Below are 14336 nucleotides of genomic sequence, written 5' to 3'. Positions count from 1 at the left end.
TCTCAGCAACATCACTTATTAACCAAAGGACATTGGGCAAGTTTGTTAAGCTTTACCATGTCTTCATTTTCTAAATGCGAAATGAAAATAATACCAAATCAAATGGTGACTATGTAAAATGTGTAACACACTTGGAATATAGTTAATTCTTAGCTAATTATAGTCCTGTCTTTTCTAGACAGTATGTATATGCATTTTGCAAAACCATCTCACCAGTTTCCACGTGAACATTTTTCCTTGTTTGTGGGTGTCTGAGTCAGTCAAAGCATTATAACATTTGGGGTATTAGTTTATGTGGAGAGCAGGCATGCCTTGCTCTGAGTTACTCCACAAACACTAGTTTTCAGGCTGTTCCTAAGCCTGAGTTACTTCATTTTATAAAGCAGTAGTTTGCCATGAGTTACTCCATTTTGAGTCCAAGTGCCAAGGTAGAATGACCATACCCCTTGTTTGTACAACTAAACCACCACCACCTCCCCAGCACAACCGTAAGGCACAAATTCATGACTTACTCCTGCCAACTTAAATTCAATCAGAAGCACCTGGACATATGGCCATCCCAAATTATAGCAGAAACACCAGACACAGGAGCTTACCAACCTCACCAGGTGCAACCCCCTAAAACCCATAAAAAGAGAACCCCCCTCAAACACTGGACATGTCACCTAGTTAACTCATAGTAAGTCTCCTCCAAGAAAATTGCCAGAGAGGAACCTCCAGTTCTTTCCCCTAGGCAACAGTTTCCCCTGCTCAGGACAATGATGCACAGCCCACTCTAAACTGATGCCTTGATCTGACACTAAAACTGCCATCCATGGAACCCTCTGCCTTGATAACTCTGCAGAAACCCATGGTTTGCTAAAATCCCCATCTGACCACCTGCAGTGATTCTTTGACTCTGCATTTGTATCTGACCTCTGCTGTGCTCTTGGCACAGAATCCTATAGACCTGTGGCCACCTTTAACCTTAAGTCTTTCTGTGACCTGTATCTATCACTGTGTGAAGCATCATGCATGATTTGAGTATTACAGAGATTAGAAATTAAGATTGGAATGGGAGAACTTGTGATTGCCTGCCGTATGACTATCAAGTGACCCATGAGTATTCAATGACTTACAACCATTGACAGTGGTGTTAGTTTATAAATTTATTATTCAATAAATTCTGACATTGTGGAAAGACACAAACATGCCTGGTCTGTTAATGGCATGGTTTTCTCATGATAGTTGAGAGGGGGAAATGCTTAGCATCAGATGTCTTTGCCTATTAAAAACTCTATGGGGAGGGGGGCAGACACAGTGGTGCATACCTGTAATCCCAGGAATTTGGGAGGCTGCAGCAGGTGGTTCACAAATTCAGGCTAGCCTCAGCAACTTAGTGAGACTGTCTCAAAATGAAAAATAAAAAGGGCTGTGGATGCAGCTCAGTGGTACAGTACCTCTGGGCTCAATCCCCAATATGGGGTTGGGGGAGCTCTACAGAGACCCCTTCATCACCAAACATTAGTAACATCTCAGGGAATAATGGAGTAAGGGAATAAGCCAATTATAAACTGCTCTTTGACAAATCCAAGATGTCAAGTGTGTTTGTTGAAAAAGTCTTGAGCACAGAATCTCAGGAGGATCTGCCTTTACGTGGAATTCAAAGTAGAGGATACCGTATGTAGGGGTGAGAGCTCAGGAAAGATGACGGCAATGTGGAACCTTCTATAAGCCAGGTCCTTCCGAGCTGGCACACACCTGTAATCCTGGCATCTTGGGAGAGTGAAGTGGGAGGATTCCAAGTGTAAGGCCAGACTCAGCGACTCAGACTGTCTCAAAAAATAACAAGGGCTGGGGATGTAGCTCAGTGGTAAAGCGTTCCTGGGTTAAATTCCTGACACCAAAATAATAATCCACAACATGAAATAGTGAAGATGTGGTAGAGGGCAATTGCTTTTCCTAAAGTTACTAAAGCTGAAAGAGGACACAGAGACTTCCAACTAGCATGGGAAGGGCAGTAAACTGCAGTGGAGAAACCTGGCCAGCATGACCTCAGCCAGGTGATGAAGGTCAGTACTAAGAGGGATTAAATCAGCTGACAGTATGAACCCTTTAGGATGAAATGATACTTTACCTCTGTGGTCTCCCACCCCGAAACTATAACCTTAGTCTAATTATCAGAAGAACAGACAAGCTCCAATCAAGGGGCATCCTATACACTACCTGACCAGTCCTCCTCAAATCTAAGTCTGAAACTGGCACAGTCCAAATAACCTAGTGAGATACGACACCTTAACATAATGCACCAGAGATGGGATCCTGGAACAGAAAAAGGATGTTCAGTATAAACCACAGAAATATGAACAAGCTGTAGTCTTGTCAATAACAGAGTAACAGTACTGGGGTTCAAAAATTATAACCAATGTACCATACTAATAAAATATGAATACAGAAAAAAGGACAAGCCATTCATGAGAACTCTAGAATCTAATTTTTCTATGAATCTAAAATTGTCCCTAAAATGGTTCATTTAAGAAATCTCTAGTTTCCAGAGGGATGCATAGGAACATAAATGCATAGGAAAAAGTCTAAACACACTAAACCAGTAGTATTTTTATAGTAATTTTCTTATCTGTGTTGTACAACTTGTATTATAAGATATTCATATATTACTGTCAAAATAATTTGAGAGATATTGGGGGAGGAGGTGAATGAAGTAAAGATAATGAGAACCAACTTAGGTTTATTTCTCATCAGCAGAAAAGTTTTATTTCTTTTAAGGACAAACAATTAAACCACATCCAAGGCCTTAACTTACAGACACAAACCAAAGTTGCCATTGAAAGCATTAAGCTATTAAGGAACAAGACACACAGTGGGGAGACGCTTCGCCTCTGAAGCTCACACCAACTTGGCTCAAGATCTCCGCTAGTGCTTGGGTGTGGTGGAGGGAGGAGCGAGCGTGTGGAAGGAGACAGCTGTGTTTCACAAGGACTGAAGCACTGAAGACTGCTTGGTAGGGAGGTATTTTCACGATGGATGGAGGAGGGGAGAACAGCCAGGTGCCTCCCACGGGGCACTAGGCTGCCTTGCAGAGGGCCACCGCAGAGAAGCGCACTTCTCCCTGCTCGCGCTCGGTGAACTCTCTGCAGACCTTGGCAGCGTCCTGGAGAGGAGGACAGACATTAATACTCCAGCAGAAACAGCCTGAAATGGAAGTCTCAAAAGGTGTACCTGTCAACTTGAAATCCCTCTCTAACCTTGAGAGTCAGGGCTTAAGGCAAGAGGAAAAAAAAAAAAAAAAAAAAAACACCAGGTGCAGGAAAGGCAGCTCTAACCCCTTTATCACTTGCACCAAGTGGCTCTGGGCTTCCCTAGCCTTGTGTCTGGTCTGGGTACAAAACTGATCCCTCAGTCTGGTGTTATGGCTCAGTGGTAGAGCACTTGCCTAGCACAGGAGAGGCACTGGATTCAATCCTCAGCACCACATAAAGATAAATAAATAAAGCTATTGTGTCTGTCTACAACTAAGATAAATTTAAACAAAAATCCTGATCTTTCCTTTCCTTCCTAATGGTGCATTAAGAGAATAGTTGTTCTACCTCGAACTCCTGGAAAAGACATTTCTTTCACGTAAACATTTTATAAAACAGCCTTAAAGTTTACCTGGGGGTAATTCCAGTTACAGATAAAGTGATGAATTCTTAAGAGCTTTCTGGTGCTGTGAAACATGTTCCTATTTCTAATTACAAAGACCAGTAACTGAAAATTGATCCAAATGTAATTATTTGCCAAACTGTAGGGCTTATCTGTACAACTTGTAAAAAGTTTGGTGGAGAGATCATGCCAATAAGCCATTCAGAACCTTTAAGAAGAAAAAGAATCCTCAATGACAGACTATAAATGTAATTTCAGTTTCTGAAGTTTAGAAATCACTAACAAAGATGAGTTTAACCCTAAAAAAGCACCAACTACAACAGAGTACCAGAAATTGAACCCGGAGTGTTCTACCTCTGAGCTACATCCCCAGCCCTTCTATTTTATGTTTAATTTTGTTTCCGAGAGAGGATCTCACCAAGTTGCCAAGGCTGGACTTGAACTTGCCATTCTCCTGCCACAGCCTCCATATTAGCTGGGATTACAGGCGTGCACCACTATGTCAGCTGAGTTTGTATAGTTTCTCACCATTTTAACAATTAATATAGTGTGCAGTTAACGCAATCTAACATATCTGTAACCTTATAGTACTGGCCTTACTTAGGGTGACGACTTTAACAAGATGCTGGTTTATATTCATTTACTATGAGATTCCAATTAATCAGTTTTTATTTATTTCAACAAGGTTTACCTTCCCTATAACTCATGTAAGAGCTATTCCACATAAGATACATTTTTATAGTATTAGTGTAAATCTAGAGGTGAATTAATATGAACCTTAAAAGCCTTATTAGAAGGACTACAGTCTTTCCCCTTTTTGTGTCACAGACCAGAAATTTTGCCTCTCACTCCCACCAAAAGTAAAGTCTGATTCTTATTAAAATCCCACCTGGGGGCTGAGGTTGTGGCTCAGCGGCAGAGCGCTCACCTAGCACAAGGGAGGCCCTGGGTTGATCCTTAGCACCACATAAAAATAAATAAAACAAGAGGTATTGTGTCCAACTACAACTAAAAAATAAATTTTTAAAAAAGATCCCATCAGGCTCTTCTAGATCTATTTCTCTTTCCACATTACCATTCCCATATACCAAGAATTGGCTTTAATTCATCTCAGGGATGTACGTGTATGACAGTCTAAATAAAGTGACCCTTCTCCTTGAGTGGCATAATCTGGTCTACTAGCACCTTGAGGTTATCACTGAGGTTAATACACTGACCTTGGGCATTACTTAATTTCTCTGCTCTTGCTTCCTCATCTGCGAAATGGGAACAATGAGTCCTACCTTGTTGCGTCATTAATGAGACTTTACAAATATATAAATCACTTAGGATAGCATCTAGCCCAGAAGTCAGCAAACTTCAGCTATGACACACATTCATTTAGATACTGTCTATGGGCTTCTCAGGAATTATAACAGCAGAATTGAATACTTGCTACACAGCCATATTCTACACAATGCCTAAAATATTTTTTTAAAAAATATTTTTAGTTGTAGATGGACACAGTACACTTATTTATTTTTATGTGGTGCTGAGAATTGAACCCAGTGTCTCACACATGCTAGGCAAGCGCTCTACCACTGAGCTACAACCCCAGACCAATTCCTAAAATATTTTCTATCTGACTCTGATTACAGAAGTTTGCTGACACCACCCCACCCCACCGTGACGGTGCACATGCCAAGGGCTCAAAGATGATTATTACTACTATAAATAAAGTTCTTATACCTTAATAGTATTATGTATTTTATCATAATTAAGCAATTTTCCTTTAAACAGCAAATTGATTCTATTCCAGAAACTCATTTTTTAGTTGAAAAGGCCTAGTAACTGCCTACTGACTCAAGGTTTCTACAGTCATTTCTACCAGGATTTCACAGGATCTTGGATCTTAAAGTTCTTATGAGTCATTTTTTCAATCTGCTTCTCTCCTTCTGTAACAGTGGAACACATGGGAATAAAAACCATGAATTTACATACCCAGAATCCACAGTGCTCTACCTATAGGAGCAACCAGAACGCAGAAGTCTTAGATTAGTTAGGGCTTATATGAAGGATTCTGTTTAAAACACCTGCTATAAAATGAGGTAGGTACAATTACTGAGATGATCTTTAAACCCTGAAGATTGCTATTAACCAAGCAGCTGGTGCTGGCAGAAGGGGAAGAATGTCAGTACTTTAGACAGCATCAGCACCAGCTAGAGATGTAGCTGTGGTGTAGAGAGGCACTCTGAAGATTACCTGAAGCAGGGAGCCCTCAGAGCTGGTACCATGGTTCACTGGAAATGGCATTCGCCCATCTAGAACAAAGAAGCCAGGCACGTCAGCTTTCCCCACATGCTTTCTTGCAGAAGTGCCAACCTAGCCCAGGGGAAGTTTTGGATTCTTCCAAATACCACTGCCACTCCCGGCAAAGAGAAGCTAGGTCGTGAAGTGAGAAGCTGCAGCTGCAAGGTATCCACCCCAGGCAATTCTAACCTACAATTAGCCCACCAAATCCTAAGTTTTCAATTCTTCAAATATTGCAACAAGACTGACACAGGTACACTAAAGTAGGTTGGAAATCATAATCCAGAATCCATGTATCCTTTATATATTTTTCATATACTTTTTTTCAATGCTATAATCATTCATCTTATCATTTTCCTTAAAAGAATAGAAATCTCAAGACATTTTTTTTCAAAAGTTACCGTAAGTGGTGTATTTAAGTTTTTTATAGGTCTCCCACATCTGGGATGATAGATCTTAATGGGTTAACCTGTTCAGAGATAACACAAACCCAATCCAGCTACCACTACTAGAGGGGAATGTGCCCCCATTGCTTGGAAAAGACCAGAGGTGCAATCTCTGAGGTCCAGGAAAGGGGGAGGCAAGAAGAGCCCTTTGAGATTTGTCTTTCAATGATTGCTAACTGCCTCCAAGTCTCCATTGCCCTTTTTAGTCTATAGTAGTGTTGCCATGTGAGAAAATACACCTGTAAGTCTTTCTCCATTCATAAAAAGGGAATAAGTCTAACAAGATGGAAATTCCTTTTTGTTACCATAAACCATCTAATACAAATGGCTCCAACATATTCATACTACTTTTACATAAACAAGGTCACATTTAGGCATTGATCCTCTTCTAAAAGTATTCCTGGTCTGAAAATGATAATACTAGGGGTCGCCGTCAGGGAGGTGGAGAGTCTGCACACATATGCCTTGGACTGGTGCCGACCTGACCTGTCCTCCTCACTGGTTATAACTGAAGCCTTCCATTGGGTATGCCAGCTTCCTGAGAAGGGTGCTTGGGTTTGATAAAGGATTAAATGCCCCCATGAGAACATCTTTGGCTTCATAAACAACAATACACCAAGAGCCATAAAGTCATACATCAACACTGTTAGAGAAATTAAGTCTGAAAGAATACATGAAACTACAGTGGCTTCTCCAAAATGGACTGACACGTACCAAGTTCATAGAGGTGGCCATCCACGTTGTTGAACAGAATAAAATGAAAATTCACTTTATCATCTACCTGCAGAGAGTCAAGAAATTTTTTTTTTTAAATGAGTGTAAGATGAACTTGTTGAAAATAAATGCTCTTACAATTCAAGTGGAACATATTTGAACCAGCTTGTCGACGTATTTTTAAATCATGAAGCTGGTATTCACATATTTCCTACATAAAAGGCCCTATTCTAAGCCAGTTAAGGTAGAAATATTGGAATTGTTATGAAAGCTCTGAAGGTGCTACTATCACATGCTTTTTACTGAGAAGGAAACTTGGGCTTAAGTAGAGTAAGTATCTCACTCAAAGTCAAATCTAGAAAGTGGCAGAGCAAACAAAACATCAGCAATTGACTTCAATGTTCTGTTCCCATTATGGCAAATTTAGACCTTCTAGAACTAGTCAGGCTTGTTGGTGTACCTTACTCTCCCCAGCAGTCTGAGAAGATGCTTGAGATGCTCAATTACTAGGAGAGGTGTTACTCTGCAAGATTCATTTAAATCTAGACATAATATATACTACTATCATCTGAAGCATACAAGACAATTTCAACTGCCAATTAAATTTCTGAAGAGCCATTTTTGTGAACAGATCCAATCACAGCATTATTTGGGTAGAATTTTCTGCTGAATTGACCTTGGGTGGTGGATAACACTGGTCATTTACTATATTCTCGAAAAAGATTCCTACAAATACTCCCATGGAAACACAGACAGCACCTGGGCAACCTGGCTCGGATTTGTATTTGCATTTACCCGACATTGGCCTTCCTGCGCCACAGCATCATGGGCTGCTTGAATGGCCTGCAGAAGAGAGAAAAGAAATAGCACAAAACTCTCCAGAATTATTTAAAAGCAATGCTTCAGGAAATTTTTTTTGTACCTCATTCTTTTCAAAGCATTTTGCTCTGTCTTCAGGGGACATCTTCTCCGTTTCAGAAAGAAACTGTTTCAGGACTGATCCATCCTCTTTAAAAAAGAAAATGCATGCATTAGCATAGAAAAAATAATGCAAGCGAGTGCATTTATGATAACATTTATTGCCAACATAAGCCTTTACATGGCCAGTCCCATAGAAACGACCTGAATCATCTTCTTTTGGGGGGGTGGGGCACTGGGGATTGAACCCAAAGGCACTCTATCACTGAGCTACACCCCCAGCCCTTTTGTCTGGTCATAGGATGTCACTGAATTCCTAAGGCTGGCTTCAAACTTGCTATCTTTCTGCCTAAGGCTCCTAAGCAGCTGGGATTAGAGGCAAGTGCTACCACACCCATTATCACCTGAGTCTTTAATATGGCCTCTTATCACATTACAGTACTTATTCATTTGGAACATTTGAGAGATTTCAGTGCCATAAATGGGCTGCCTTGTCTACTGCTGTATCTATACACCTAATCTATAATTAACATCTATTACTTATATGACACTATAACAGCACAATCTAATAATTGCCAAACCAAGATTTTTATTTTAGGATAGACAACTCCATCATAATAATTCAATTATCCAGATAGACATTAATATAAAGATCTTAGAGGGCTGGAGACGTAGCTCAGTGGTGGAGTGCTTCCCTTGCATGTGTGAAGCCCTAGGCTCCATCCCCAGCACTGTACATACAAATGATCTTAGAAATCTGAAGACCTCACACAGTCTGGCTTAGAGACAACTGACTAGCAGGCTCTTGGTATACGAACTGTGTTACTGCTCAGTGTGGATAAGCCTAGGAGACTGATCACATAGCTATTGAACTTTCATATCTAAATACAACAAATTTGTTTAATTGAAACCATATCAAAATCTGCAGGGGCTAAGGGTAGATACATATAGCTCAGTAGTGGAGCACTTGCCTATCATGTGCAAGACCCTGGGTTCAATCTCCAGCACTGGAAAAAAAAAAAAAATACTCATCTCTATGAGAAGGGCTATGAGACAAATTAACTCCTGACTTCAGTATCATGTGGTTACAAAAATCACATCTCTTGAGTTCAGGAACACAGGACTCTAAATTTTGGGATATTTTAGAATAAAAGGATCAAGCTACAACTTTTTAAATAAAGTGTAATCAAGTCAACATTTGAAAAGGCACCTTCCAGAAGATCTGGAAAAGCTATCTTAATTTCAGAAGTATATCAAGAGTAGAGTCTTGGCCCACATTTCCTTTATTAAAAATGAATTAAGGGCTAAGGTTGTGGCTCAGTGGTAGAGTGCTTGCTTAGCATGCATGAGGCACTGGGTTTGATCTTCAGCACCACATTAAAAAAAAAAAAAATAAATAAGCAAAATAAAGGTATTGTGTCCATCTACAACTAAAAATATTTTTTTTAAAAAATCAATTAAGCCTGGTATGGTGGCTCATGCCTGTAACCCCAGCTTCTAAGGACATTGAGGCAGGAGGATTCCAAATTTGAGGGCAATCTGGGCAACTCGGACCCTGTCTCAAAATAAAAAACAAAATGGGCTGGGGATGTAGCTCAGTGGTAGAGATTTCCTGGGTTCAATACCCAGAATCACAAATAATAACAATTAAAATATACATATATATGTTGCAGTACTGGGGATCAAATCCAGGGCCTTGTGCATACATAGACAGTGCTCTACCACTGAGCTACACCCCCAGTCCAAATAATTTTTTTAAAGTTATGTTGCCCAGACTGGCCTCAAACTCCTGGGTTCAAATCCTTCTGCCTCAGACTCCTGGTACCTGGGATTACAGGTATGCACTTCCATCCAGCTCTGTATTTGAATTGCAAAAAGCAACAGCATTAACTATTAATTGAAATTACTCAATTCCTAGCTGCTCCTGGCCATTATCTAAATTGAGTCAAACTGTCACCTATTTTTGTAAATGAAATTTTGGAACACAGCCACACCCACTGATTTATATCTAATCTATGTGGCCATCAAAACCTAAACAAATTTATTCTGTCCTAAATCACACAGAATGCCCATGTTATTTTAACTCCCCCACCCCCAATTCCTTGAACTTCTGAGAAACTCAAGGGCTCAGACTCACTTCTATCCTCCATAGCATTCACTGCAGGTGGCTAAAGCCCTTGACCTGACTTTGCTCATACCTGCACCCAAGGTTTTTACCTGCTGCTCCACCTCCCTCAGGAGCATTCCTCCCTGAGGAACCTCACTACTCTGAGCTGGTTTGGTTCTCCAGTTGCTTATGAGACACTGAACCATTCAAGACAGGTCCTACGTGTTGATATTCTTCTCAGCATCATCTAATTCTCTAGAATTGTTGAGAACTGAATAGGAGAAGCATGTGAGAATCACTACACCAATCAGCCCTCAGTGTTTTTTTCCTTTACCTCAGAACCACAAAAATGCTAGCAGACAAACCATCACCTCAGGTGGAGGCAACCTAATTACACTTCCTAGAAAATGAGCTTCCTCCCCTCAAAAGAAACAATAAGAATCCACTCATAGATGGTAGCTGTTTAACTAGCACCCCTGACTAAACAGGTTTTAAGACCATTTTAAGACAGTGATTTTGTTGGATCAGCCCAGGAGAATAAAATGGGTCAGTTAATTGTGCCTTCTGAACTCCATGTTTTGAGTTTAAATAGAGGGTGAGCGGCCACACGTACCAAATTCCAGCTTGTCTTGATTATTAGCCACTGCATGTATCAGTCCGATTGTACCACAGGAGTTCCCGATGGTCTGCTTCATGAAGTACACTTTAGGGCTAACTTCTTGCCCCTTCAATTCTTCAATCTGTTTTTTCCTGAAGTTCTCATGCTGTGAATGGAAGCATTTTTTTACATATTAAAATGCGAACGCAAAAGAACAGATGGCAGCACAGTGAGTTCTGCTACATAAATGGAAACACAAGTGGGATGTGTGAGCAGGAGCCTTGGTTCTAGATCTGGCCACGCCCAGACGGTGGCCTGACTGCCTCCCATCCCACACAGGCCAGTGGGGCTCCAGGAGGTTCTCAGACTCCACCCTTATGCTGCAGTGCAGTCACTGTCTTGGATGTTGCCCAAGGCTCTGTCTAGACACTACTGCAACCTTTTAGCTTGAGATGGAGGGTACCATGAAGTCAGAACACAGGGATGTGTTTATTATTTTCTTTCTTTCACACTAACACCAGCTGTATTTCAGAGACATCCTAATTAAGATGATCAATTTAATTCCCAACAATAACACCAGCTAGTTTACATTACACTATTCTTTGACATTCTACTTCTATTCTGTCCAGGTAGATGTTTTCAAACACAAAACCATATACAAGCTTAACTGTTGAAAAGAACAAGTGAAAGAAATGACCTATTTCTTTGCCCCCGTTTTTTAGAAAAGAGACAACTAACTGGACCAAGTGTTGAGCTGTGATTTTATAAAAACTTCTCACCATACAAGAGGAAGAAGTGATAGCAGGTTGTCCTTGCCAGTTTCACAGTTTAATCTGAGGACAGATTATCAATCTGGAGTAGAAGATAGGATCTAGTATATGAACGGGAGCATCTGCTAGCTTTTTGCATAGTAATTCAATAAGACTGTCTAGATCTTTCCCAAATGAGTTCTAAAGACCTTAAAAGTTATGACTTCTGTTAACAGCAGGGTATTAACGCTATGAAACACTAATTTTCCATAACCAGCCAAATTCAGACAGAACACAAGAAACGTTTCCAACTCTATGTCTTGCATTACTGTACATGGAAATGAAGTTTGAGCTTGACCCCAACTAGTAGGAAGTTCTTGCTTTCTAGCTACCAGATCCTTGAACTGTTACTCAGACTGTTTAAGATTTTCACCTCTCTAGACCAATTAGATAAAATTTCAAAATAGGACAGCCATAGCAGCATTAGGGTCATTTAAGCTGTTGTATGAAGATACTTCTGCAAATATTTCACCACCACTTAAAATTAATGTTTTAGAAGAAGTCCATTTAGGATTTCACAATATTACCTTAGTTAAAAGTAGATGCTTTCTGATTTAGCATTGGTTTGTTCATAGACTCAACCCATAAGCCTGACTTTTCGTTAAATTTGCTTCAGTGTTTTTTGCTCAGTGGGAATTCTGTGTAGAATAGGTGATTGGTAAATTTGACAGATTGAAGAACAAAACACAGCCTTTCAAACTAGAATGTTCCTTAAAAAGATCCACTGGAGCCAGCAAAAGGAGACCTGGGAGCTTCAGAAGGCAAGCATGCTGCACCACTGCCTCCCAGAGGCCTTGACCGAGTGCTGCTCAAAACCCCGAGTCATCATGGTTCCTCTAATGGAAAACTCAGATGCTCAAGTAGGAGCTAGATATTATTTTGTATGTGGTCAAGGAAGCCAATTTGAGTAGCAATGATTTGAAATTTTACCCAAGTAAAGACTTCGGCTAGAAAAACATGCCAGTGAGATTATCCTTACAGCCACAATAATTTTTTTTAAAAAATAATATTTAGCCCATGTACTAAGAGGAAGGTCTGGAATTTCCACATGGACTTTTGTTTAGGCCAAGGATGCTTCTAGTTATACCTAGTGTAAGGATGACGCTTCATTTAACTTTACTGTTTGGAATGGTGTCCCAAATGCAGTCATGTGACAGCAATAGGAACTAGACAACATACTAATTACCAGGCTACCCTACATTGCAAGACAACAAATATCCCAATTATGATTTTTTATCTGATGCTCAATCTCTGAGGTACATATATCCTTACTCCACTGTAGGAGACAGACCACTTAAAATAAAAATTACATTTAGCTACAAGGTCAGAGAGACCAGAGGGTAAAGAAAGGGGTAAGAGGGTCCCAGCACAGGAACCACACAAGTGATTCCACTTCAAAAGGTGCACTCAAGAGCGTGTATGCTGTGGGGAGTGAAGGGGTGGGAAGAACCCCCCAAGGCCTCCAGGAACCGAGGCAATCGAGGTGAGTTAAAGAAGCTTTTGTGTCCTTGTGATTTGGACAGGCCCATCCAAATTAGCTCTAGGTGGGAGTCAGAAGCAAATAATGAGCTGACAGGTTACAATCCTTAAAAGGGAAATTACCAACAGTCCCCCAAGTGGAAGACTCAGAAAAGCCTAAATTCAACTCATGCGTAGGATTTCCCTGGATAACTGGGATGGGAGATTGGGGATAATTGGGTTCCTTCTCTTCCCAATTTAAGGCAACTTTAGACACTACTACAAGAGGCGCCCCAGTGAATAGATATTACAGAAAGTGCAGATACTCCCTCCCACCCCCCGGGGAGAGGGTGCGACCTTTATCCCCAACAAAAGGAGCCAGTTAGGTCTGGAAGTCAGGCCAGGTGGGGAGCCCTCAATGCCAAGCTGGGGTTTGGAAGCACCATGCACCGTCGAAGACCTGACCATCCCAGACCCCCCTCCCTACCTGGGCAGTGAGAGGAAACAGCAGCAGCAGCGCGCAGGCAGGTGCTGGCACCGAGCCTAGAGCGTCCTCCTCCAACCCCAGTACGTCAGCGAAACGCCACTGGCCCGCGACCCCCAGCCGGGCCAGCACCTGCAGAGAGGAGATAAAGCGACCAGGCGCTTGGGGACCGACAAATCGCCCGCACCTGCTAGGGGGCGGGGCCAGCACGCGCGAACCTCACACCCACGCCCGAGTCCAGGAGAAGGCCCCGCCCCGCCCCACCCAGCGCCAGTGCAATGACACAGCACAAAGCGCAGCCCACACGTGGCTCGGGCGAAGCCCGGGTACCAGAGTCTGCGAGGCCAGCGCCACGCCCTCATGAGCTCTTCCGAGCTCTTCCCAGCACTTGTTCCCATCTGGGCGCATCCTCCTCCCTCTCCCCCGAAGTGGTTTCGCAGAGTCACCCCACAAATGCAGGGGCAGAAAGCGCCCAGTATGCCCCAGCCCAGCCGCCTCAGGAGCGCGCAGGGCGCGGCTCGGTGGGCGCCTTCGTCTCCACGCTCTCGGGGGAGGGGGGCCAAGAAAGCACGAGACACACTCACTTTGTTCAGCATCTGAAAGGCAAATGCAAAGGAAAAAAAAAATAAGTCAGCGATACCATTCCTTTGCCACCGCTGACCCTAAGCCCTCCGCTCCCCCGGGCAACGGTGCACTCGGCGCTCACCTCAGGGTTAATCTCCATCGGTTTGAGCTGCATCTTCGCTAACAGCGGGAAAAAGCACAACCCAGAGAAGAAAAACAGCGAGCGGAACCGCCCAGGCTGCCTCTATAAAGCGCCGGCCTGACGCACTGTAGATGCCTGCGCAGGGGGAGCAGGGGCAAAACCAAGCGA

At 42.1% G+C, this 14336-nt stretch overlaps 1 protein-coding gene across 1 annotated transcript; it reads right to left on the bottom strand.

The window, feature by feature from the left end:
- Positions 1 to 2719: 2719 nt before the first annotated feature.
- Uchl1 (ubiquitin C-terminal hydrolase L1) lies at positions 2720 to 14290 on the bottom strand. Its single transcript, XM_046441910.2, has 9 exons — positions 14169 to 14290; positions 14047 to 14058; positions 13466 to 13594; positions 10727 to 10877; positions 8011 to 8096; positions 7884 to 7931; positions 7089 to 7155; positions 5881 to 5939; positions 2720 to 3148 (listed from the first exon to the last, which is right to left on the bottom strand). Exons 1-9 carry the CDS (start codon positions 14199 to 14201, stop codon positions 3062 to 3064), a joined length of 672 nt encoding a protein of 223 aa, XP_046297866.1. The 5' UTR covers positions 14202 to 14290; the 3' UTR covers positions 2720 to 3061.
- Between the last annotated feature and the right edge of the window lie 46 nt (positions 14291 to 14336).

Source organism: Marmota monax, unplaced genomic scaffold (genome assembly GCF_021218885.2).
Source record: "Marmota monax isolate L192 unplaced genomic scaffold, Marmota_monax_Labrador192_F-V1.1 WCK01_AAM20220418_F8-fsc00025, whole genome shotgun sequence".
Lineage (NCBI taxonomy): Eukaryota > Metazoa > Chordata > Mammalia > Rodentia > Sciuridae > Marmota > Marmota monax.
This window is presented reverse-complemented; position numbering and strand designations above follow the sequence as displayed.